Source organism: Hylobates moloch, unplaced genomic scaffold, assembly GCF_009828535.3.
Source record: "Hylobates moloch isolate HMO894 unplaced genomic scaffold, HMol_V3 SCAFFOLD_8, whole genome shotgun sequence".
Lineage (NCBI taxonomy): Eukaryota > Metazoa > Chordata > Mammalia > Primates > Hylobatidae > Hylobates > Hylobates moloch.
Window position 1 is genome coordinate 49,207,265 of NW_026652283.1, and position 26,813 is coordinate 49,234,077.

Consider the following 26,813-nt stretch of genomic DNA (forward strand, 5'->3'; position numbering starts at 1 on the left):
TGGACTCCAGAACCATACTTGTCGTGAATTAGCCGTGTGACTTTGGGTAAGCCATTGTACTTCCCTGAGGCTCCGTATCCTGATCTGTAAAATGCATATCAATTGTTGTGGGTGGTCAGAACTCCGAGTTCTTTCAGGTACAAGACTTCACCTTCTAGTAGTTCCCATCCCTGAGTGGGACAAGGGAACATGTACAGGCTTGGGAGTTAGCTAGACCTAGGTTAAAAGCCCCACTCCACTATTTAATGACTGTGTAACCCTGAGGCTCCTCTTTCTGAGTTCAACACAGCATTTGTTCCTCACAACAGCCCCATAAGATGAACAAGAAACCCCATTTGAGAGATGTGGAAAATGACAGTTGGAGACCAGCCCTAGACCTTACACAGCTCGTGGTATAAACGGGGAAAAACAAATATAAGTCAAGTATACAATAATAAATCAGAGCAATAGAGATGACCATTATCAATAAAGATGATGGCCATCTTTAGATCCACAATGCAGGCACAAAGCAGGTGACAGGAGGGAGAAGGCCAGGGAGGCCCACAGTGGGGGCACACACAATGAGCCCTGTGAGATGGACGGGGCTTGCCAGGTGGCAAGGAGCAGGCGCAGGGCCTGCTAGGCAGAGGGAGCGGAAGGTGTAAAGGTGCACTGGTCAAGAGAAGACTGCCCACTCAAGGTTTCAGCTGTGTGGGGCTGAGTGCATGAGGCTGAGGCCAGAGAACCAGGTGAGAGCCAGATGACAGAGGGCTGGGAATGTCATGCCAGGGAGTTGCAGTTTATTTTGAGAAGCCAGCGGGTAGGTATTGAAAGACTCTGTCAAGGAATAGACATTTATTGAAAACCTACAGAACGCCATTGAGTGTATCAACTCAGCACCATCCAAAGATTCCCTTTTAGTAAACAGGGTCATCAGAGAGCACCTGAGATCCATTCAATTCCTCTCTGCCTCAGTCATTATCTGTGAAATGGGATGGCAACCCTGCTCTCTGTCTACTGCCCACAGGGGAGGTGAGCACAGGGGTTTGGGCTCCCAGAGATGAACATATTGATGGTAAGGCTACTGTCTTTTTACAAACAAAGACAAAGCAGTTGCATCCAATCAGCTGGGGGAAGAGATCTGCTGCCAAGTTTAGTAACTGACAGATGGCGCAAGTAAAGGGGTTGCTAAACCCAGGAGGGACCTCAAGAGGTTACTGCAAGGACAATGCTGGGGAGGAAGAAGGCCAAAGTGAGAATGCTAAGGAGTCAGCTATAGTGACTGGCGCCTCAGTCATGCATCTTACAAGCTGCTTGGCTTTGGGCAAGTCACTGCCTCCCTGAAACTCCATCTTCTCATCTGAAAAAAAGAGGAAGGCGATCGTGCCTAACTAAAGCATTGTAAGAATACGAACTGGGAAAATAAAGCCCATATTTATTTGCACAGTGCTTGATAGTTTACAAAGCAGATTACGTGCTTCATCTTCTCGGATTCCCATGGGGAAGGAGGTAACATCTGTTGAGTGCCTGCTGTGTGCCAGGCACAGGACTGGGTGTGCTGTTTACATTCATCTCATGCCAGCTTCATAACAGCCTGCCTGGGTAGTATCATTCTACATTTGAGGCAACTGAAGTCACAGTGCTGGAAAGTGGCACAGCCAATACTTGACCTCAGGATTGTCTGATTTCAAATCCTCAGAGGCTTCCACTGCAGTGTGCCACCTCCCTCGAGTTATAGAACCTCCACAGGCGTTTCATATCTCTTTGACCTCATGGTCACTTTGAGATTAAAATGAGATAAATTACTTAACTTCTGTAAACTTCAGCTTGCTCAACAATATACATATATATTGCTGACTATAACTGACTAATTAAATATAGTACGGATGAAATATGTAATAATAAGTTAAAGTGCAATTATAAAGAGAAACACTTGAGAATAAAAATTATGACTTATTTGCCTCTGGTTGTCTGATGCCAAGTGTTCTTACTCTTGGCAGGTATTTCAAAAGTTGTTTAAGCGAATGATTGAATGAATGAGTGAAGAGATAGTTTTCAGTCATTACCTCCCATTTCACAGCTCTTCTGCCAACATACACATTGATCTGGGGCCAGATTTTTTCCTGCTGTAAACCACTGGAGGCAAGTAAAGCTAGGGAGTGTAGATGATTCTGTATGGCTCTTCCTCACCACAGCACATATAAGATAACTTCATTCAGCCCTCCCTGTTCATTTATCCACCCATCCATCTATCCATTAATTAATTAATTCATACATACATCTAGTCAATAAACATTTATTGAAATAAAACCTAATGGAGATCAGGTACAATCTCTTTAAAGAAATGCATTAAATTTCCATTTAAGATAACAGCTCTGCCTGTGGCCACACTGTTCCAGAGATCATCACAGTGTCCCAGTTGGATGTGGGTATAGGACACCTAGGAGATCCTGCCACTCACCTTGGCACACAAATGATGAGGGTGTTTCCCCTGGGTGGACACGTCCTGTGATGAATACCACCTTCTGCTCTGCCCCTTCCCGGAGATTGTCTGTAAGATAAAATGAAAGATGGTTGCTAAGGAGGGCAAGAAAAGCTGAGTCTAGTGGTTGGTGTGTGGCAGGGAACCCCAGAGGGAATGGGCTGGATGCTTTACATTTATCTCTTAAACCACTGGGTTAGAATCATTAAGGTCCAGCCATTGCTGACTAATTTAATTATGTCCCTACCCAATATTAAAAGACTACATTCCCTTTTGTTGGTACAACTGATCATATTATATTAATATGTAGTATTTACAATCATCCAAGGAAGCCATATGAGTGAAGTTGGATCCCAAATCCATTGACCATGACCTTAGGCAACTTGTGTATCCTTTCCAAGTTTCCATTTTCTAATCTATAAACAAGGATGACAATACATCCTTGTTTATAGGTTATAAACAAGGATTTTAATAGGGTTGTTGTGATGATTAAACAGGCTTACACATTGCATAGTACACAGTAAACATTCAGTAAATGATGGAGTAGAGAAGGTAGCTACTTATATATTAGTAATAGTAGCATCTGCCATTTAATTAGCTTCTTTTGTGTCAGGCACATTATATACATATATAATCCTCACAGGAATATGCTGTTAATGTGTTTTTTTAATAGAGGCAGAAGTGAGGCTCATGGGGGTTATATAGCTTGTTCAAGGTCACACAGTTGAAAAGTGGTGGTAGGAGCTGAGATTACAGCCCAATTCCCTTGTCTGGCCTTCATTTCCCTTTTATCTTAAACAACTAAAAAACTGGACAAAATATTCAAAACAAGTATTTTCAGACATTGAACAAGAGCCAATGCAAGATAATCAATGAGAGAAGGAAAACAAATGAGATATGCCCTATGATTGCCCTGGCTTTTTGCCTGATGATCCTTTCCAGACCAAAGAGCAGAGAAGGGTATCCTGAGCAAAGCACGGAAGCCTCACTGAGATTCAAGTTCAGCAGGTAGTAGTTGGGAAACTGTGAGCTCCGGAGAGGGGGAAGCGCTGTAGAAAAAGAGTTCCAGAAATCTGTGCAGGAGTCCTCTTGATTCTTTGTTGGATTCTAAGATGGCATATATAGGGTGACTCTCCATGATGTCAGGAAAAAATGTTCAAGGAGCTGTGAACTGCACAGTGCTTAGGGTCACACAGGGCTAAGAATCATTTGAATTCCCACAACTAAAGAGGAAGTCCTCACTGATCAGCCAAGGAGAATGAGAATTCAGACGGGCAATGTCTTAGCGGGAGGGATAAACTACTCTAGACCACCACATTCACAAAGCTTTAAAACAAGTCTCAAAAGGATCAAACTGAACAAAAGAAGCTTAAATGCTTGATGTACAAAGCCCAACTCTCTTTAAAGGAAGACAACAAAATCCAGACAGTCAAAGCAATGTATAATTTGCAATATCCAGCATCCAATAAAAAATGATTAGACATGCAGAAAAGTAGGAAAATGTGGCTCCAAATCAGAACTCAAGCTCTTTTTGTCTCTGCAGAAGTCTAATTTGTATAATAAAGTTGAACTATTGTGCAAAGATATCATCAGACAAAAGACAAAAGCAACAGCCAAGGGTGGCATTCCCAGAAAGAAACATCTGGGGAAGGATACTCAGCAGTGGGCAGAAGAAGGGCTGATTGATACAGAACACAATTACCTGAAGGAAATTTAGAAAGAACATTGAGAAAGGTTGAATTGAAGGGTTTTATCAATGTTTGAGGATGATCTGGAGGGAGAGATTAGAAATAATTAATAGGCTTTCTCCTTCTGTAATGCTGGAGACATGCTATTTTGAACATGGTTCTTTATCCCAACAGTCAGTGCACCAATGTCAGAGACGAAACTAAAAACATTAACCCTATTAAACCCGGTTCTAAAGGCTTGGGACTTGCTTGTCCATTGAGGTGATCAGTATGGGTGGAGTCACTGATTCCCCTTAAAGGCAGCAAGAAATATCATGGAACCAAAATATAATCTTGAGAACTCACTCTGCTCAGCTCTGTGCTAGGCACCTTTAGGAACAAAGGGAGAGAGAGAAGGCTCACCTGCCCTGAAGAAGTTTGTTATTTAAAGAGGAATTCGACACCTAAAGCATTTCCTGGACTTAATATAAGCTCCTCAAGGAAGAAACTGCGACTTCCACGGGTGTATGGCTAACATCTTTCCCAGGACCCCCTGCATGGAGTAGGTGCTCAAGGACTGACTATTGAATTAATAAATAAAAATACTTGTGTAGATGATGGTTTATAAAGAAATATAGACTCATATTATGTTTTAAAATCTTTATCGTGCCTCTGTGAGGTGGACAGTATTAACTCCATTTTATGGGTGAGGGAATGAGGCTCACAGAAGGGAGGGACATGTCCAAGGTCATTCGGCTAGCAGTGGTAGAGTTAAGTCCCAGCACCCAGCCAGTACCCCTTTCACTACCCTGTTTCATTCTGGATCCAGTAATAACAATATAAGATCCCACTTCTGCTGCATTTCCATCTACAATTTACACAAGAGAGTTTCATTTTATCTTATTGTGATGGAAATTGAGCCGCTGTCTTAGTATTTATATTGCTTTTTCACTTAAAAAAAAATCAGCAAGCCCTTTTAAAAGACACTGTCTAACACTGACCCCATCTATCCTAGCAGTCGAGAAATGATAAATGGCACTAGGGAGGCCCTTGGTGAAGGCTAACTTTATGGATGTCTCCCCTGACCCCGTATCAAGTCAATTGCATTCAGCATTTCTGCTGACCACAGGGAAATGCAAAATGGGCATTCTATTTGCACACTAATTTTACTGAGCCCTTGCGTCTTCATAAAATGATAACATGGGGCTAATAAAAATCAAGCATCTCGGGTGCTAATATAAGCAAATGTTGATGCAGGCAGGTAACAAATTGCTTTGTCATTTAGAAGGCCGTAAAAGAGCATTATAATCATCTTTAGGCAAAATGGATGGGTCGCCTTTGCTTAGCTTTTAGCTTTCATTTGCAAAATCAATTTAAGGTAATGTAGCAGCTCTGAGGTGGTGACTACCCCACCCCTTCCTGTCACCAAATCTCCAGACTCTGTGCAAAACCAGTTAAACATATTCTTGGTGGAGGCAGCACAGATGAAGAAGAAAGTATGCTTGAACCAAGCCAGGGTGGAACAGAATGCAAACAATGAGACCAAGAACAACTCATAAGAGATAGAACAGCTAAAGAGCTCATGTAGGCTGACATGCTCAAGGGTACAAGGGTACACTCAAAAAACACTGGGGCAGCTACACCTGGCTCCCCAGTTAAACAGCACGTGTTTGAAGTAACGTGCTTTGTGTGGCATCCTTAGCATGCATGTGCACACACACATACACAGACACTCCTTTGTCATTATAACCCTCTATTATCCGCTATTTCCTTAACCATCACATATTTATTGAATACCTATTAGATGGCCAGGCACTAGCTATTATTATTTTCATTTTACAGAAAACCAAAGCCAAGAGAGTTAAATGACTTGCCCTAGTTCTTACAGCTAATTTGGCAGAGCCAAAGTCCCAAGCCAGATAGCCTGACTCCAGAAACTGTGTTCCTAACCTCTATATTATACTGTCTTCTAGGAAGGAGGACAATATCATCCCATTGCAATAGCAATTAAGTAATATTTATGTAGTACTTATACTTTGCCAGGCACTTTACATGCATGATCTTATTTAATTCTCAAAGCAACCCAGTGAAACATCTACTATTCTTAGACTAGACTCTTATAGATTAGAAAATTGAGATCCAAAAAGGTTAAATGACTTGCCTAAACTTGCATAAGTAGCAAATGTGGGAGCCAGAATTAAACACAGGTCTTCATGATTCTCAAATTTGTGCTTTTAACTACTGTGTCATATTGACTTTTGGAGATTAAAACCACCCTATAGGGTTTTTAAAAATACATCGACAAATTCTTTGTTCATTTCCTCCTTTCAAGAGGTGGATATGTACTCCTCTCTCCTTCATTGTGGGCTGGACTTAGAGACTTCCTTCTAACAAATGAAATGCTATAGAAGTGATGGTGTGCCACTTCTGAGATTAAGGTATAAAAAGACTGTGGCTTCCATCTTGGGTGTGATATCTCTTTCTTGAATGGCTTACCCTCGGGGAAGCCAACTGCTATGTCATAAAGGCACTCAGCCTATGGAGAAGCCCACATGGTGAGGTACTAAAGTACCCAGGTAGCAGCCAAGAGGAACTGAGGTATGCCAAAGCCATGTGAGTGAATTTGGAAGAGGATCCTGCAATGTCCAGTGACTATAGCCCTGACTGACAGCCTACTGCAACTTCACAAGAGACCTATGCCAAAACCACCCAGCTAAGCTGTTCCCACATTCTTGACCCACAGAAATGGAGACATAATAAATATTTGCTGTTTCAAGATGCTAAATTCTAGAGTAACTTGTTAGGCAGCAATAGATAATAGACATCTCCCTGAAGATAACTATATTTCTCCTAGTTGCTATGTAGACCTTAAGTAACTTTGCATCTTATCTATTGATGCTGACTTTCAATGAGGACCAAAGCCATAGTCTCGGAGCCAAGATGTGGAGAATCTCAATCTATTTGGCCAGTTATTATGAATCTGTTGCCGGTAGAGGCAGATGCCAAGAGGCCCCAAAGAGCCCTAGATGGGTCTCTGAGGACAAAAATCTCCCAGAAGTTCATATTGTCAGTTTTGTTTCTCCATCCCTCCGGACAATGACTTGTCATGGGGATTGAGATGCTAATGTGAAGGAAGAAGGAAATGCTACTGGGAGGGGAATGTGGAATGTTACAATAGGGGAAGGATTTGTTGTTGTTGTTGTGGTTGTTGTTGTTGTTGACACCTGAGCCTTTTTTATTTCCTTGACTTGATTCCTGAAGGCAAGACAAAGTCAAGAAAATGCCCTACTATGGGTTTCTAAACCAGACAAGTTTCAGTCTTTTCTCCAGTACTCCAGGGCCCAAACAGGTCCATAGTACTCTTAAGCTGGAGAAACAAGACATCGCAGTAGCAACAACAGCATGGTTGGCTGGTATTAGTCAGAGGGCTTGCTCAGGACTGGAATAGCCCTGGCACTGGTCTCCCTGTGCCAGCGCCACCCTTTCCAGTCCACCCTCTGCCTGGATACCAAAATGGTCTTTCTAAAATGCAAATGGGAGCATACCACTTCCTCTGTGTAAAACCCTTCAGCAGCTCTCTATTGTTTGCAGAGCAAGTCCAGCCCCCTTAGCCTAGACCATCCCTGTCTCTGGTAGCTGGTGGCTGCTTATCTCTCCAGTCCCTTCCACAGGCCCCAGCCTCAGCTAGCACTCCATGGTTCCCAAGACACGACGTGTTCTCCCACACCTCCACACTGGGCACACGTTCTTTTTTCTTCCTAGGATGCCAGCCCCCATCTTGGCCGTCTGGCTTACTCCTACTCAGGCTTCAAGACTTGGTTCAGATGCACCTCCTCTAAGAAGGAAAGGAGGAAACTGATGTTCTTCCAGGACTTGGACTGGGCCAACCTTGGTGTTAATGTTGCTGTGTTTTATCTGATTTTATCAGCAATGTGAGGCTATCGCTCTGTTGTTGAGACAGACAATAAAGAGGGAATGGATGCTGTGAATTATAGTAAGAACATGGCCATAGTAGAGACATTTATTGAGTATAATTTTATGAGAATATATAGGTTTAGGAGACATCAATAGAGCTTTCCTGAAGGCAGTAGAGAAGCACTAAATGCATTTGGGTAGAGATGTGACTTGATGAAATTCCAGACATTCAGGGTTAGCTCTGCCTCAGTGATTGATGGGTGGATCCAACAAGAGGAAAGGGCTAGATGAGGGACACTGAGGAGGACCGTGTTCCCTGTGTTTCTTCTGTACCCTGAGGGGGTCAAATGAAAAGTCAGCTGACTTCCCTGGCTAGATGGACTGGGTCTCATAACCAGGTTCCACAGAGTATTGACTGTGAGACCTTGGACCAATTATTTATCCACCTTGAGCCTCAGTTTCCTCACTTATAAAATGAGAATAATAATCTCTAGCTCACCAGACAAACAATAAGCAAGAGACTTTATATCCCTGCCACATGGCTTCACCTGTAATAGCAGGTGCCATTTATTGAGTGACAAGCCATGGAATGGGGTTCCTCAGCATCAACCCTACAGGTATGTTGAGCTGGAGAGCTCTTGGTTCTGGGGGTGCTGAGCTGTGCATTGTAGGATGCCCAGCAGCATCCCTTTCCTCTATCTTCTACATGCCAGTAACACCTCTCGCTCCAGTTATGACAATGAAAAACATCCTCACACATTACCAAGTGTCCCATGTCTCCTCAGAGGCAAAATAGCCCCCAGTCAAGAACCACTCTCCTACAAGAATATTATACTAGATTCAAACTGACCTCGTCATTAACTCTCCAAGCAAACCTTCAGTTTCCCAGACTTTATATATATTTTCCTAACTCCTCCCAAAAGCCTCTCCAGATACCTCCAGACCACTGCGTCCTCACCCTCCTCTGAATTCACAGTTCACTGTCTGGACCCCACATCTGGTCATAAATCATTTGCTGTCTTGGTCAAGCAGGACCAAAAGCCACAACTCAGATCCATTCTGCCTGATGCCCAGCATCTGCTCTGCACTTCTGAGCCTCTGGGCCATCCTGAGAAAATAGTGGTGTTGGCAAAGTTTATTTTCAGTTCCCAACCCCTTAGCATCCTCCACACCCCCATTCCCTCTCCTAGGCTCAGATCTCCCATGGCCTAAAATCTCATATCTAAGTAGTAGACTCATTATGCTTCAGGGTTAGGGATCAAATGTTCTGCCCTTGATGAGCTGGAAGAAGAGAACAGGAATTCCCTTTGAAAAGAGTATGTACATGACAAAGAAATACTCCTGAAAAGAAATGAAGCATTGATTCTGAAATGTCAGGCACCGGGGACGGGAGCCTTTCTGGTGTACCTCCCTATCTTCACAAATGGTGTCTTAATATGTCTTGGACATATTAAACTGCTCTTCTGTCTTTACAAAGCAGTAAGGATGCCTCTGACTTACAGGAGACTCACAGAGGCCATCAGAACCGCACAGCCTGTGAGATTACCGAGTTAAACATCCTCACTGTGAAGAAGAAGGGGAGAGGACCAGAAAGAACGAGTGACTTGCCCCTGGCCACACAGCTAGAGAGTAGTCCAGGCAGGTAGCAGCCTCCTTTCACTACACTGGGCTGCCTGGGGCAATGTCCATGCAGGCTGGCACCTGGAAAGTGGCCAGTGGATTCCTGCCAGAGAAGTGAAGAAAAGCTGAAAAGTGATGAGATACAGATCTGAGATACAGGCGGCTTGGGCCAACTAAGACATTGTCACCTTGGTGGTCACAGGAGCAGCACTGAGTTTTTCTCCCCAGACAGGCTGCTCTGTGGGCTCCGGCAGTTTCTAAAGCCCCCTTCCTTGCCATAGGGCTGGAACCTAGGCCTGGGAGCAGGTAGGCAGCCTTCCAGGGCAGGCTAATGGCAGGATAGATAAATAGGGGCAGGCTCCTTCCTCAGACAGGCTCCCTACCCCTATCTATCTTGATCCCAGCACCCTACAAACACCTCCAGAAAGGCAGCACCCTACAAACACCTCCAGCTAAACAGGCCAGAGCCACCTGCTCAGAATACCTGCTGAAGTTAGGGTTCCTGGGAAACAGACTCAGAGGCTCTGAGATTCCCATACAGGAGCTTTACTGAGATTGCTCTCGGGAAGGCTTGTGAGAGGTACAAATGTAATAGGGTGGGGACAGACTCAACAGGGCCTTTCAACAATTCCATGAGGAGCTCTGGGCCAGGAGGGCCCTACCTGGTTGTTTGACGAGGCAAGGGGGCTGGCTCTGTGTCCTGAATCAATAGGATACTGGATACGGCCTGCCTTCAGGGAAGGTGTAACCCCAGTCAAGACTGAGTGCAAGTCCCACGGAGGAACTCAGCTGTGTGCTCTCAGCTACCAACGCTCCTGGGAACTGAGGACACAGTCCTGAAGATCTGAGCAGTGCATGCAGCATCTGTTATGCCAGCCAGGGTTGCTAAGAACAGAGCAGAGGCTCAAGATCTGAGGTTTCAGACAAGAAGGCTGAGGACAATGGACTTTCTTTGCTGTTAAATTCAGTTCATATTTTCTTACACTGACCACATGCCAAACTCTGGGCTGGTCTCTGAGAAATCAGACACTGTCCCTGCCATCCAGGAGCTCAACTGCTCTCCTACAAGAATACTTTATTCAAACTGGCCAGTGGAGGAGAAAGATCAAGACTTGTGGTTATAAATTTGAATTCTAGAATCAAACAGAAGAAGCATTAAATCCAAGTCCTGCCACAGGTACGTATGTGACTTTGAGCGCTAGGATCTCTCATTTCCTCATCTGCAAAATCAGGATAATAATAGTATCAAACTCATAAGGATCTCGTAAGAATTAAATGAGACAATGCTTCAGGTCTACGTATATGACTTGATGCATAGTAAGAGTTCAAAAGGGTACTTGCAGACACTGAGAGGTGACTGGGTCCAAATGCCTGATCTTACAGATGCAGAAAGTGAGGTCACTAGACAGTAAGCAACAGGAAAGCCACAACTTTGCCTCTTTCACAATTTGTATTCCCAGTGCCTGGCACACTTGATGTTCTCAGTAAATACTTGTGAAATAGTATTTGTTGCCCTTTGGTTGAATGAGTGTATCCAGCTAGAATGGAGTGCCCAGGCTTTCCCCAATGTGTGCTCTGCTTTTTGAATCCACCACTAGCAGACCCCAGAAATTCCTCACCAGGTTTAATTTCAGGCTTATTAGCAAATGCAAATTGAATTACGAAGTGCCCTTTTGCAACAAGGACAACAAAAACAGTTTCCCTAGGAAAGGAGGGCATGGAGAGGTGAAAGCTGGGATGAAAGTCTAAGACAATACGTTCTAATCAAACTTGATAAATATGTAAATTAAAGCAGCTAAACAGTTGGCTTTGACAAATGACTTCTCCGTAATGGATTTTTCCACAGTAAAGGCAAGAGTTCAGCCTGCCTGCTAGTCACAATAAGAGCCCTCTCCTGCTTTCCTGGCAATGCAGGTACATTGGGCAGGCACTGGGATGCTAAGAGGCAGAGAGGGAATGAATCCTTCTTTTAGTAGATGCCATTGGTTGAGCATCAGCTAGCTATTAGCCATGGCCTTCATTGGCCCTGCAAGAGACATGAGAATCCCTGTCTCGTGGATGAGGGAGCCAAGATAAAAGTCGGTAAAGGCTGGATTTACCAGACTCCAAAGCCTGATGTCACTCGAGGAGCCAACACAACCACTTGTCAAGGAATATAAATTCAGCCCCTCCAATGGTTTTATTGTCACCTGAGGGTCTCACCAACTCAAAGTCTTACAGCTGTGTTTCCCCTCCCAGGACCTGGCCCAGTGGAGGTGTTCAGAAAAGATCTGTTCCTGAACTTGCTATGCAGTTCCAGTGGGCCCCTTTCCTATGCCTGCTCTCAACCTGTTTTCCATCCTTAAAATGAGCTGTTGGAGTCGCACCAGCTGAAGGCCCAGACATCACGGAGTAGAAATGGGTGGTCAGATTGCAGATTCTCTGGAAGTACATGACAATTGTCATTTTAAGCCACTAAATTTGGGAGCGGAGGAGGTTGTTATGTATTAATAACTAAGAATAATTGTTATGAAATTGATGATGATTCTAATGGGTTACAATACAACAGTCAGGTAAGAGGTGGCTGAAGAGGAACCATTTTGAGCAGTTACTGTATACCAGGCACTTTACATACATCAGGATCCAAGTCTCACCAGGCCCTTTGAGATTTGCGTTGTGAGGCTCAGTATGTTGCCTGGGGCTGCCAGGCTAGCAAGACTCTGAGCTGGAATTTGAACCTTCTCTATCTCAGGAGACTAGTCTTTCTTTTGACACTCCCAAGGGGAAATTTGATTCCCCAGCTGTACTAAAGAGACGTTATTCTGTGTGTACTTATGTGCAGGCACCTGCACACATCTGCGTCTGACTTTCCTACAAATACCTGAGGTTTTGTACAAAGTTATTAGAGTTGAGGTGCAAACAGAAATTCAAGTTAAATGGTTTGTAGCCTTGGAAGGACATTATTAATACAATTTCCCCAAGCAGAGAATGGATATATATGAGCACTCCAAGAGCTTCAGGAAAAGTTTCTGTGTAGGCCTGGGAGTAATGTGATCCTGACCCTGAGTGGAAGATCTGTCTTGCCCGATGCTGGAGGAACTCAGATTTGAAGAGTGTTCTTTCTTTCCTATTGAGATCTTCATTGAGTTGTATAAAAATACCACTTTCAATCTCAAATCCCCACCGGCATTTTTATATAAGCACAGAAAATGCTACTGGGCTTTGGAGATTTCACTTAATGAAGGAAAAGTATTTCTATTAAAGAGTGTAATTTTTTTTTCTCTCTCTCAACGTGACATCTTCAGAGGAGCCAGAGAAGCTGAATTGTTCTGGGCTGAGAAAACAAACCAACCCATGCCTTGCCCACGAGTTTGTTCAACAGACTATGGAATGGCGACAGCCAAGGCAGGCAAGGAACGGTCAGTCATGAGGGAGAAATAAGAGTAATGATTCTGAACCAACTCCCATATGCCCAGGATTATACAGTTTATGAAGCATTCAGGTACTCAACAGGAGATTGTTTCTGTTGCCACCACCCAAGCTCAACACCACCCCCATTGCATGTTGTCTGAACAACCACAGAAGCCTCCTGCTGCTTCCTTCCTCCCCTGTAGCCCATTTTCTGGTGAATGGATCTCACTCTCGTGCACCCAGTCCTTCAACGGCTTCCCCATACACTCGAAGCTAACCCAGGCGGCACTCCCTAGCCCGCGTGTCCCCTGCCCACCTCCCACGCTCGCCTCTTACTGTTGTCTCACCTGCTCACCACACCTCTTCACACCTTTCTAGTTTCCTCACACCTCTGTCCCAAGGAAGCTCCTGGGTCCTCGGAGCTGGCTCCTTGGGAACATTAGCTCCATGGCAAAAGGAACTTTGTCTTGTTAATGGCTGTGAACCCCTGCCATACATTCAGGCCGACCACATAGCTACCATGTCAATAAAATACAGCTATCAGTTATTGAGTGATGTCTGCTGGGGAGAATGAGGACCAGAGGAATAAGACTCAAGAGGTGGCTGGGATCAGCACATTGTCCAAGGTCATATAGCTGGCAAGTGATGAGAGCAGAGTAGACCCAGGTCCCAGGTCTGGTTAACGTTAGAGCTGGTGTTCCTTCTCCCTCACCCCAAGTCTTCGTTCACTCACAGAGAGGCCATAGAATGCCGGAGGTGGGCTGGGGGTGTTGGGCGCAGTGGGCGAGGGGGGCGGGGGAGGTGGGGTGAGCATGACCTTAGGTATGGCTGTGCCTGATTTAGAATTCTAGCTCTGCCACTTACTAGCTGTGTTGTCTTGGGAGAGTCACTCAACCTGTGAGTGTCTCAGTCTCCTCACCTGTAAAATGGGAATAATAATATTCAACTTATTGGGTGGCTGTGAGGACTAGATGAATTAAAATAAAGTACTAATAACAGCGCTTGTCACATGGTAAGTCCTCAATTAACTGTGGCTATTATTAGTCATTCTACGTATGTTTCTTGAGCTCCCAGTCACTCCCTCCCCCAGGAAGCCTTTTTCACCCCTAGGCAGTGAGTCACTCTCTGCTCTGTTCCCTCCCAGCCCCTTCTGCTATTATAGCAATTGCCCAGCAGTATAATAGTAATTTGCTTCTCCTTCTGTCCCGCTTTTCCCCTCTGGTGACTCTGAGCTTTTTGGGGGCAGAAGCCCTGTCTTATTCATATCTTCCTGGCATTCATTTTCTTTGTCTCAGACAGAGAAGGGCATTTTGACATGGTTGTTTTGATGTAACAGTTTTGAAATGGCTGCATCTAAATGTAAAATTGCTTTTGAAAATTACTAGGTACTGTGTGAAACAGACCCCCCCTCCCCACACCCATCGCATGTTGGATCTTCTGTGTCCTTCACTCCCACAAATTCCTTACTGTTCCTGCCATCCTCATCCCCAGCCTTGACCCAGAGCCCACCCTGAGCCCAATCTCTTCCCTCTCTCCCTTCCCTAGACCCCCTTGACAGAAGTGGAGATCAAGGATGGGGGAAGTTCTGGGATGAGAAGAGCTAGCCTGAAATGTCTCTGTGGCACATTATTTGCTAATGTTTTTTTAAGAAGCTGGAGGTGTGATGGTTTATTTTCTCAGCTGTGTCAAAATGTCCTCATATCAAAATAGGTGAGTCAGAGCAGCCTCATCAATGTGGCTGAAACAAAAGGACAATGTCAAAAAGATGTGAAATCTGCATGGGAAGCCACCTGGCAGGCAATAGTCCTCGATAATGGATTTTAAAACATCCATCATTGTAAGTGGATTAACAAGCCATCAGCTACACTTAACACCAACTCTCCTGTAGCAATTACTTTTTGTTCCAGTGAGGAGGATTCTACCACCATAAAAATCAGAGGAGTTAAGGATGCTGTCTGATATCACACAGCAGTCACAGAACAGTGACAATTAGAGCTGAGTATGGTCTAATTAATGTCACCATTTATAACCAAGACTTGAAGACAAAAAGCGATTTGACCAAGGTCTCACAGTGAACTGGATTTTTACATGTTAGATCAGAAATATGTGAGCAGTTCTTAGATAACTTCTCCACCCTGTGTCCTAAATTCTAGGCCATGCCGTCACCAGCGAATGGAGTCTTTCTTGAATAAAATAAATTATAAAAATTTAATTCACAGGATATGTTTCCAGAGGGTGTTTTTATAGAATGCCATTATGTGCTCCTCAAAAAAACCTCCTAGGATAAACCTGGATTCTTTCTACAAATTCTACCTCAGGTTATACCTGGGGTACGTGGAAGCAGAGCTGGACAGACCTGGATTTCAAGCTGTATGGCCTAGGTAAGTTGCTCAGCCATGGTTTCATCATAAGCTAGGTAAGGAGAGATGTATAAATCATGGTGCTCCACAAAGGCAGCTTTCAGTATTACTGATTTCAGAAACCTTCAGTCCTACCTTCCACCTTCTGGCAGAGCCATTCATTTAGAGAGGTTTGTGGGGGGTCTGAAGGTCTGAAGGTGCTGGCAGGTGCTGCAAGTGTGACCTGAGAACCCCGAGAGGTGAATTAGCATAATGGTAACAAACAGGGACTCAGGCACAAGCGCAGTGACTGCGCTGCTCTCTGAGTGTGTGAGCTCAGGCAAGTTACTTCACTTCTCTGTGCTTCACTCCTCTTGTCCATAGAACGTGGATCACAGCAGACTGTCTCACGGGAACGCCCTCAGGAGGAAATGAGGTTGTATTTGTAAAGCACGTAGAATAGTGCCTGCCACATAGGAAATCTGATATAAATGTTTACTGACTAATAGAAATACCTGATTAAGAACACCCAGTCAGGTGCTCTGCGTCTGCCGAGGGGAATGCTCATCTTGGGCCTTCCCTGGTGAACCCTCCCGCAGAAACAGTCTGCTGTGGACAGTTCCTTCACGCTTTCCCCTAGGTATGTGAGGCTAATACACTGGCAAGAAACACAGTTTATTTTCTGGTTCTTAGCCCTGGCTGCTTATTAGAACCCCTCAGCAGCTTTGTAAAAATACTGATGCCCAGAACACCCCACTGACTGCCCCCACCAAGATTCTAGTTCAGTGTTCTGGGGAAGAACTCCAGCAAACTGTTCTTCTAGTTTGCACTGTGGCTGCAAATTGTGCAGCCACAACGAGAAGAGGACCAGTGGTCTAGCGTGAGCTTGGCCCAGGCTCTCTGCTCCCTGGATCTCGGTTTCATCATCTGTCATAAGAAGGGGCAGAGCTAGGTGGTCTCTCAGTCCCCTCCAGTTCTAAAACACTGAAAACTCAAGAGGATCAGAAGCCCCAGTAAGTGGCTGGGGCTGGCTCTGATTACACCACATCGGTCAGAACAACAGGCAAGGGTGTGGGTGAGTAGACAGGAAAACATGCCTACATCAAGCAAATAATTTTTCTCAGACACAGTCTCTTCCTTGGAACAGGACAAGAAGTACCAAGATAATAGACGTGCAGTGTCTCAGGGAACTCACAAAGCTTCCTGCAAACAGATTGGATTTGTAAGAAAACGTAAGCTGCATGCATGGGGAGAAGGAGAAAGGCATCTTTCAAAGGATGAAGGAAGAGGGTTAACATATTTGCCATCACAGAAAAGAAGGGGCCCAAATACATGCATGTCAGGGTACAGATCCAGGCTCCTGGGAGGGTAGGAGAAGGGAAAGGAAGGGAAATCTGGGTGGGTTAGCACCTGCTCTGTGCCAGGCGCCAGGGGGCGCATTACTTATATAAGCTCATTGGATCCTGCCAGCCTTGCAGAAGGGCTGGCACTCTGATCCCTGTCCTGCAGGCAGGTTAGAGAGCTGCGCCACTGGCCCCAGTCCACACAATGAGCAGCTGCGACGTCAGTCTGACTCCAAAACCCTGCGCTCTTCCCTGACAGCTTGATGCCTCACTTATTCAGAGCTTCCTGTCCGTGTAACGTCACACACCCAGATCACAGCAAAGAGCCAGAAGGAAGCAGAAAAGCCCCCAGAACAGTGCAAGCCAGACACACAGGGACCACAGTCACGGTCCTGTCAAGCCTCAGGAGAGGCCTCCCAACTTTTTGGGGACACTAGGGTGATGGGGAGATACCTCCGGATTTCTGGAAAGAAGGGGCAAAGCTCATTGTTAGAGAGCTGGTCCACAAACACAGAGGGATGCAGAATGGGAACTGGTAGGCTAGCAGGAGACGGGGGCCCTCCCAGGACATGGCTCCTGACTGCCTGATACTACGAACACACCATCGAAAGGAAGCAGGTGTCAGTTGGCTGTGCTGCCGAAGTGCCTCTGGAGCTCTGGTGGGGCAGTGACAAGCCCAGCCTGTCTGTCAGGGACAGGGCAGCCTGACAGCGCTAGGATGGTCAGGCCTGCTCAGCACAGCCAGCACCACAGTGGGGTAACTGCACAGCTGCTGGCCACAGCCAGGGGACCTGCCCTCACCCATCCCGCCACCCCCGCCCTTCTGCCCCACCTCTGCACTCTCCAGTTGCCTTATGGATGTCACTCAGCTTCCCCTCAGCTCTTGATTTGAGAGAAGGGCCAGGAATCATGCTTAGGACCAAACTGGCTCCACAGCACCCCTCTCTTTACTTAAGGGACTGAGGGGGAGAAAAACACCCGTCAGAAAAGTCCCAGTCCCTTCCACTCACACACATCTTGAGAATTTCCCTGGAACCCATGCCCTCTCTTTGCTCAAGGTCGGAGCCCTGACCACAGCCCACAGGGGACCCGGGCCAGATTGGGATCTCTTAGCTGTCTCCCTCCACACGTGCCCTCTTTTGGCACATAGTAGGTACCCCATGTGTGAATGTTGAAGTGGATAGAGAAGCCCAGCCTGCTCACTTTAAAGCCATGCCTTCAAATAGCACCCAGTGTCTAGCGCTTGCTTTTTAATGGTGCGAATGTGGCGATAACAAGGTGGTAAGTGTCTATTTGTCTTCCCATCTTCTAGCAAGGCCATTCTCCAATTCCTGAGTTCCCCACACTGTCCTTTCAAAGCCCTTCTCTTTAATGCCAAGTGGAGGAGTTCCAGACAGCAATTTGCATTTTCAATTCTAGAAATCATTAATATTTTAAAACTGCCAGCACCATGCTTTATTAACACACATTTCCTACCTGCTACTGTTAAAGGGAAACTTTCTATTTGAGCAAATTTGAACATGGGGTGATTTCCCAACTTTGGTTCAAACTCTGCTCTCAACCCCTGCTCTTAGGACCACATGGTCTAGTGTGGGAGATGGATATGCAAGTTGACAGTGAGAATTCTGAGTGCTCATTGAGTTGATTGAGGGAAGCACGGGGTACTGGGGAGCCCACAGGGAACCCCCTGGCTCAGCCTGAAGGGTGGGCACAGGGTTCTTAGAGGAGGGCTTCTGGTTTTAGGGTAACATTTGTACAGATTGTGGAAAGAATGTAAGAGAATCAGAAGGCCTGTGCATAGACACCGGGTTTTGCAATTACTTTTAGCTGTCTTGGCAATAGATTGAGGTTAAGATCAAGGGTCTCTGAGTCAGACAGGCCTGGGTTCAAATTCCAGCTCTGATACCACTGGCTGTGCAGCAATAATCATGGCTAATATTATTTGAGCTGTTACTGGGGTGTCAGAGAGAAGGCTGCCTGACAGGCCTAGGATGACGAAAACTGCTCAGTACAACCAGAGCCACAGTGGGGGTGATCTCACTGGGTGGCCACAGCTGTGGGAACCTGCCTTATCCATCTTCTCCACCTCTCCCTCCCAGCCCACCTCTGCACTCATCAGTGTGGGTGATTTCTTTTAATTCTCACAACCACCCTGTGGGGTCATTCTTGTTACCCTCATTTCACAGAGCAAGAGACTGATAATCAGACAGGTTAACTCACTTGCTCCAGGTCACATGGCTGGCCACTGGATAAGACAGGATTTGATCTCCAAGCACTGAGTTCTTCTGCTCCTTATTCCAGAGGTGGTTGTGACATTAAGTGGCACATCTACATTAGCACGGCACTGGCACAGGTCACGCAGTCAGTAATGGTAGCTACTATGTTGCTTTTATCACCTTCTAAAGCCCAATTTGTTAGTCTCTTTTTCAATAAGCCCACCCTGATCTCTGTGGCCAGAGGCTGCTGTGCATCCCAGCTCACGGTGCTTAGTAACTGCTGTCCTCTGTGTGCTATACCTCTCCTATGCCATGGCCACCTCCCGTGGGGAGGGACTGCATCGTCTCCCTTTATGTTCACTCCTGGCAACCACCACACTTCTTGGCACATTGTAAGGCTGCAGTCAGTATTTGCTAAATGGAATTGAGAGAAAACACTATCGACCAGATCAATTCCCAGAAGAAAATGTTTTCCGAAGGTCTTGAGTCTGGGCACATCAATATAAAAATGACGCAGCTATAATTTGCTTTCAGATTCAGACTGGGAAGATGAACTTTGACCCTGTCAAAAAATGAGAACAAATTAAATTGAAGCACAAAGTCGTTTCCCTTGTTCCAGGGCTCTGGATTTCTAATTAATGTGCAGCACAATTCTGAAGGCTGCAAGGGGATCAGTAAGATCATGTCCGTTACCTTGCAAACTGAGCAGAGCTCAGGATAGAGCTTTTTGTTTGCTTATTTGTTTTCCTTTTCTGGGATGTATTGTGCTTCTTGCGGTACAGGTTCATGGATGAGAGCAATCCCAGGCGATCAGAAAAAAAATGATTGCTAGAAGCTGACCTTGTACAAAAGAACACACAACAAAACAGCTCTCAACACAATCACTCCCCGACCCCGTCCCAGAGGATAGCAGCTTAGCCCCAGGAAGTTAGAAAAACCACATAGAATTTCAGTGGCACACGCTGAAAAGGTGACGGTCACCTTGTGGCAAGGCCGAAGGAAGAATTTCCTCCGTGACTAAGTGCTGATATTTAACTCAGAGTTTTGGCAAGGCGGCTCTGGGGATTTGGCACCCAAGGCTCTGAAATATCGATGTATGTTTGGAGACTGTGGTGAGTGACAAGGATCTCATTCAGGCAATAAAGGGGCAATCATCATTAAGTTACCAGCTAGGAAAGGAAACTGACCTTGAACAAAGGGCGAGAGTGCAACCTGGGGCAGAGCCGTTTCTAGGAGTCGGCCACTGCTTCTGCTTGCAGGTAATAGACAATGGGACAATGCTCTTCAACCCATTAATCCCCAAACTTGCATGAGTAAGAGTCACCTGGTGTACTCACTAAAATTACAGGTACAGGTTCCTGGGCCCCACTCCAGACCCACTTGAATTAGAATCTCTGACACAGGGCATGGGAATCGACACTTTTAAAACTAGTGCCCTGGATGCTTCCTGTGTTGATAAACCCGTGGAAATTACCGGCTAGAACACCAATACTTTCCTTACTGGATCCTCTGGTATACTATCTGGCCTTGGGCAAATTGTCCCTTCTCCAAACTTTCATTTCCGTATCTGTAAAATACGGATAGGGACCGCTGCCTCTCAAGGATATATTGTATTTGAGGAAGAAACAAAATGAGTAAGCCGGGGTGCAGACAGCACCTGGCACTTAGGAGCTGTGCAGTGCACGTGAATCCTGCCCTTGTGGGTGTGAAGAGGCTACTGTCCTCCACATCAGGCCCCCAAAGGTGCCTTAAATTTCTCTTTCTGCTTTCGAATTTTTGGCCCAGAGATACTGAGCATCAGCCTCAAATGCTCCTGCCCATCAGGGAGGATTATTGGGGTGAGGGGGTTGGGAGCTGTGCCCTTTCTGTGGAACCAGTGCCACAGGACTCTGGAGCCCTCAGTGGCAGCAGGATCTCATGACGGTTTCTTTGGGAAGCTCTGCCAGGAAAAGCCAGGGTCGAGTTAACCTCCCAAGTCCTTGATGGACTCAGCCCAGGCTGATGACTAATCTTCCAGGTTTCTTCTCCCCACTTCTGGCTCCTGCCAGGTCTCTTAACAATCCCAAAACAGTAGACCCGGTCCAGGGACAGGGGCTCTCAGCTCAGAGTAAGGCCTTGAGGGGTGCGTGACCTCCCGGCTCTTGGCTCAAGTCTGCCAAGAGATAGGATTAACTGGGGAGTGGGGGAGGGCCCGGCAGTCAAGAGACCTGAGTGAGGAGACAACGGGCCAGAGACAGTGTGTGATAGGCTGAACTGTGTCCAGATTCATACGTGGAAGTCCTAACCTCCATTATCTCAGAATGTGGCTGTATGAGGAGACAGGGCTTTTAAACAGGTAGCAAGGTAAAATGAGGTCATAATTAAGTTAAAATGAGGTCATGAGACTGGGTCCTAATCCAGTATGACTGGTGTCCTCGTAAGAAAAGGAGATTAGGACACAGACATGTGTGAGCACAGAGGAGTGGCCATGTGAGGACAGGGGAAAGATGGCCATTACAAGCCAAGGGCTGAGGCCCAGAAGAAACAGCCCTGCCAATACCTTCATCTCAGATTTCTGGCCTTCAGAACTGTGAGAAAAGAAATTCCTGTTGCTGAAGCCATGCAGTGTGTGTATTTGTTATGCAGACCAAAGTCATACAGAGGGCCAGGGACTTAGGCTGTCATGCTGGGCTCTTGTCCCTGGCTTTTTGGCTTGGATTTTGGGAAAAGACTCCCTCAGTTTTCTCATTGGTAAAAGAGGAAAACAATATTGCTTACAGTTAACAGCACATCTCTCCTTTTTTTTTTTTTTTTTGAGACAGGGTGTCACTCTGTCACCCAGGCTAGAGTGCAGAGGCGTGATCATGGCTCACTGCAGCCTTAACCTCCTGGGCTCAAGCAGTCCTCCTGCTTCAACCTCCTGAGTAGCTGGGAACACACCTGGCTAATTTTTAAAGTTATTTGTAGGGAGGGGCCTTGCTATTTTGCCCAGGCTGGTCTCAAATTCCTGGGCTCAAGCAGTCTGCCTGTCTTGGCCTCCAAAAGTGCTAGGACTACAGGTATGAGCCACAGAGCCCAGACAACATAGGGATATCTCAGAGGAGAGAATACTATAGGTACGGCCTGGTATACAATAAATGTGTGATACATGTCATCTCCCTTCCCTGTTTAATTGTGTCAAGTTTGGCCAGCCCTGTAAGCACTCTGAAAACCTCAGTTTTATCACATAGGATATGAGGATCACAACCCTTGCCTGCCTCATTTAATGGAGCTGGTGGGAAACCCAGTGAGATAATATAAGAAACAAGGTTTGAGAAAATATAAAGTACTTTATGGATGAGAGAAACCACAGCATCCAGGCAAAGCAGGACGTCACCCTCCACAAGAGATGCTTTAACATTGAGAGGTATAGAGCACTAAAAAGAACAGTGGGTTTAGACACAGGCTTTGGGTCCAAGTCACGGCTCTGCCATTTCTGTGAAATTTTAGACACCTCACTCAACTTCAGTTTCCTGCCTACAAAACAGGGATGATGACAGCTGTGATGAAAGGTGCTAATACTTTGCATTCAAATGTCCACCAAGTCCCAGGTGGTTCTGCGGACTCGTCCAACTCAAGAAGTTTTCCCTCCTGCCCCCAATGGCATCGTGCTAAGGCAATGTCTGAGGAGCCACTCCAGCTCCGGAGAGAAACTCTACTTCTTTCCATTCAGAATCCCATTCTGATACTCACATCGGGGGCTTCTAAAATCCTAACATAGAGGACCTTGGCATTGGCCTTCCTCAGCTTTCAACTGGACTGACAGAGCCCAGCCTTCTGCCACTCCACATGTGCAGTCCACACAGAGTCTCATTCTAAATCACAGTTGACCTCTAGCTTCTACCTGCCATCCATCATGACTCAGAATCAGGATGAGGGAGAGTATTTGGGATGAGGCAAAACCACCACAAAAAGCATGTTCAAAAAAATCTCTTTCCAGCAACTTTTATTCGTGGGAGGTCGCGTGCAAGGCTGGGCCTCAAGGAGGGCCTGAGTAGAGGGGTGGATTTGCTGTCCTCGAGGGACTTCCTAATTCTAGATCGTCTGGCTCCATTAACAAGCAAAAACATTAAGTTGTCAGGACTTGAACCACTGATCAGAAGGTGAGGTCAGAGCTTATTGATGAGCCATGGAGCATTAGCTCTGTAATTACCTACCAGTCAACAGCTGATTTGTCAAAACCACACTGAATGTAATTACTTTCCACTTTGCTAGATTGGAGAATGAATGAGGAAGACGGCCTAAGTCATCCTTCCAGTTTTGAGGCAACATTTTGAAAATCTAATAAGAAAGCACTCCTTGGCAATCATATGACATTCTAAAAATGTCCTGGAAAATGTGCCCAGAGAAACATTTCTCTGGCTCTGCAGGCATTCAGAATCTGGCTGCCTAGGCCACTGGGTGTACAGTCCCAGGGACTCAGGCTTCACACCCCAGAAGGAATTGGGAAGAGATGAGGGATTTTCCTTTCCATGCCCAAGGGCTATTACTATGACTACAGTTAAAGACTCATGGGTGTGTCTATTCTGTGCTGAGCATCACAACATGCTCTCAGTCTTCACTAAAGTCAACCGGATTGGCTCCTTCTCTTAAGCCAAGTCTGTGAAGTCCTGGACAGTGGTGAAGAGAAAGCTTGCCAAAGAGGTCTATGTTAGTGAATAGTCCAAAGAGGAAGGGAGAGAAGGGGAAAGCAAAGCAGAAGCAGAGAGAATCCAAACATTCTGTCTTCAGCCCCTGCTAAAGCACTAACATAGTCATAGGCTGAGTTCTGACCCCAGACTCAGCTGACACCAGGGCTAACCTTTGACTGGGCTATTAAACTAAGCTTTGCCTCAATTGTGGTTTGGAATGTGACTGGTAGTATGAGGATCAATTAGAGTTCAGGGAAGAACCCTGCTTATTTGGCTGTCCACTCGGAAGCCTGGAAGAAGGAGTCAGCAATACCTTAATTCAAGTGCCACTTATGCCTAACGTTGTGAAAAGGCAACATGCATCTAACAGTTTAAAGAGGGAGGCCTAAAAGGCATCAGACACCAGGGTTAATCCAAGAATAAAAACGTTTTTTTCTTTATAGAATGCCAAACAAAAAATGAACTTTGAGATCTTATCCATTAAAAATAAGGAAAAGAGAGAATCTAAGGAAAACTACTTTGGTGCTAGACTATAGGAAACCTAACTAGGGCAGAATCAATCTAGACTTCCTACAAAATGTTCTGTATAAAGCACCCTGCTGTGGTGGAAAGAAACGGGTAATCAGAGGGCCCAGTTCGATTCCTGCCTTCACTTCTCAGGCCTGGGAAAACACTGTGCAAGAGGAGCTCTGAAGGCAAATGGCTCCTGAGGCAGGGCAAGTGAGTAAAGGACTGGAGCAGACACTCAGGAGACATAGGCTGGGGCAGAGACATGGTGCATGGTGCACACGGCCTGTCTGGAGGGGCCAGCCCTCCTCAGCAACTGCCAGGAACTGTCTGGTAGGAATGAGGCCCCAAGTTCCATGATCCTTTCACAGAATTTTTCAAATTCAAATCAGTCAAATGAGACCTTGACTTCTATATAAAATCTCTAATTTCAAAGTATTGGAAACTAACTTTTTAAATTAAAAAATAATGCCCATGGGCCTAACACATTTTTATTGTAAGCCGTGGAGGCTTAAAAATCTTACAGATATGTTTTACTATCTCATTGTATCAGTATAATTCATTCTTTAGGTCTCACTTGTCCCTTCTTAGGAATTAGATGAGAAGACTTCTCATTAGCCTTCTGCCTGTGCCATTCCAGGAGTCCATGACCCCCCATACCCATCATCTCAGGAGGCCTTGTCAGAACAAGACGCCTTGGGCTCCATGAGGGCAGGCGGGTTAATCCTCCACCCCTCCATATCACCAGGAGTGGAAAACTGACAGTACTTACTCCTAGCTGTGCAGCCTTTGAAAAATTAGAGTCTATTGCTGTATCTTTGAAAAAAGACATAGAAATGCTACCTTGGAGGACTCTTATAAGCATTACAAGGAGATGGCATATGAAGAACTAGCCCATGGCCTGGCATATGGGAAACTCTTAGTAAATGGTGTCTCCTTTCTTCACCTAGGAAGTAGGGGTGCAAGCAGGAAAATGAAAACTGAATTACCAAAATAATTAAATCAAATTTCCCTCCCATGAAGTCAGAGCCAATATCTCTTGATCACCAGCCTTAACTTCTGGATGATGATGGCAATAGTCACAACTAAAACTGTTGTGGAGCAGCGTCTTAGAATCTACTAAGCTCTGTCATGCATCATTTGCCTTTCACAAAAGCCCTCTGAGTTAGGCTTGTTGTTGCCCCCATATTAGAGATGAGAAAACTGAGGCTCAGTATGGTCAATTGACTTTTATGTAACTGTTTCCTTGAATCCCCTCCAAATCCCTATGAGATGGCCATTGCCATCCCCATTTTACAGATGACAAAACTGAGCATCAGAAAGGGGAAGTCACTCAGCTTGTTAATAACACAGCCAGGATCTACTGGTCCTTCATGTCTTAGCTTAGTTATTACCGCCTCCAGGAAGCCTTACCTGCAGTCTCCTTCCCCTCACCTTGGTTAGGTGCCCTGCCTCTGAATCCCCACAGTCCATGCATGGCTTACTTCCTCTGCTGAAGCAAGCTCACATCAAATTGTTAATGAACTCTTTGCCTCCCTCTCTAGATGGATGCTCTTGGCACTTCGTCTTGCTCAACTGTGTTTAGAGCAGTGCCTGGCACATAGTAGCAGGTAAGAAAAATGTGCTGAATAAATGCATAAGATTAGGACTCCCACCTCTGGCTCACCCATTATATCGTTCAGCAGAGAGCACAATGCTTTGAACATAGGAAGTGTTCAATGAAAATGTGTTGAATGAGTAGAAGGATAACAGAAAGGAAGACAGGAGGAAGAAAAGAAGAAACAAGAGAAAAAAGGGATGAAGGAATACAAGAAGGACAGGCAGGTCTAGCTCTTTCTACCCAGACAAGGCCCCCAAAGAGCTGTGACACACGGTGGGGACTTTCGGCCATGCACAGTTTGGTGGACATGGCCTCTAGAGGTCCTGAGATCTGCCATGGATCAGTTGCTTGATCTTGGTGAAGTCACTTCCTCGCTCTAAGCCCCAGTGTCCTCATCTAGCCACACAGTGTAGGATTCAACTCAGCAACTTCTGAGGGCCTAGTCAGCGCCCAGACTCTGCCCCAAGGCCATCCTGAGCGACTCTGGAGATCCTTCCACAAGGACTGGGGGCTGCCCTTTGCCTGTCTGCATTGACAGGCCCCTGAGTGTGTGTATATGTGTAAGGGCTCACACCAGGCTTAGCTGTCTGGTCAGTACCAGGTAATACTTGTAGGCAGGAACAGTGAAACTCATAGGGAGGGGGGACTAACACAGAGAGGCAGGGGGTGGGGCAGCGGGGCAGTCAGGTAAAGGACAGACAGGCAGGGAGACACTCATGAAGGCAGAGACAGACAAACAGCAGCAGATGAAGCACAAGAAGAGAACCAGACCCATGTGGAGAAGGTGAGAGACAGCGCCGCAGGCACACAGAGAGCAAGGGAAAACGAAGAGGAGGGGGCAAAGAGAAAGGACTGGGAGGAAAGGCCAGGGGAGCTGCCAACCACTGGCATCAATTAAAAAGTTAAATGGGTGTCCAGAGACTGTGAGGCTTGGGACGGAGCAGGGCTGCTGCATGGAGAGGAGAGGTGGTGGAGAAAGGGCCCCGGCGGGCAGTGGGTGGGCGGGTGCTCCTGTTAGCAGGTGATGAGTCTGTGCTGCAGCGCCCCCACAGGCTGATGCAGGGAGGCCCTGTGCTCACACTTTCCTTCACCTCTCAGAGAAATTG

General features: G+C 46.0%; 1 protein-coding gene across 14 annotated transcripts in view; it reads right to left on the reverse strand.

The window, feature by feature from the left end:
- The window catches only part of LOC116473135 (AGBL carboxypeptidase 4), a 1,494,771-nt gene that overhangs the window by 140,758 nt on the left and 1,327,200 nt on the right, over nt 1–26,813 (reverse strand). For all 14 annotated transcript variants that reach the window (XM_058443095.1, XM_032160791.1, XM_058443101.1 and 11 more), the window contains one exon: nt 2,441–2,530. In XM_058443095.1, the coding sequence (XP_058299078.1) occupies nt 2,441–2,530 (90 nt within the window). The remainder of the gene's footprint in view (nt 1–2,440; nt 2,531–26,813) is intronic.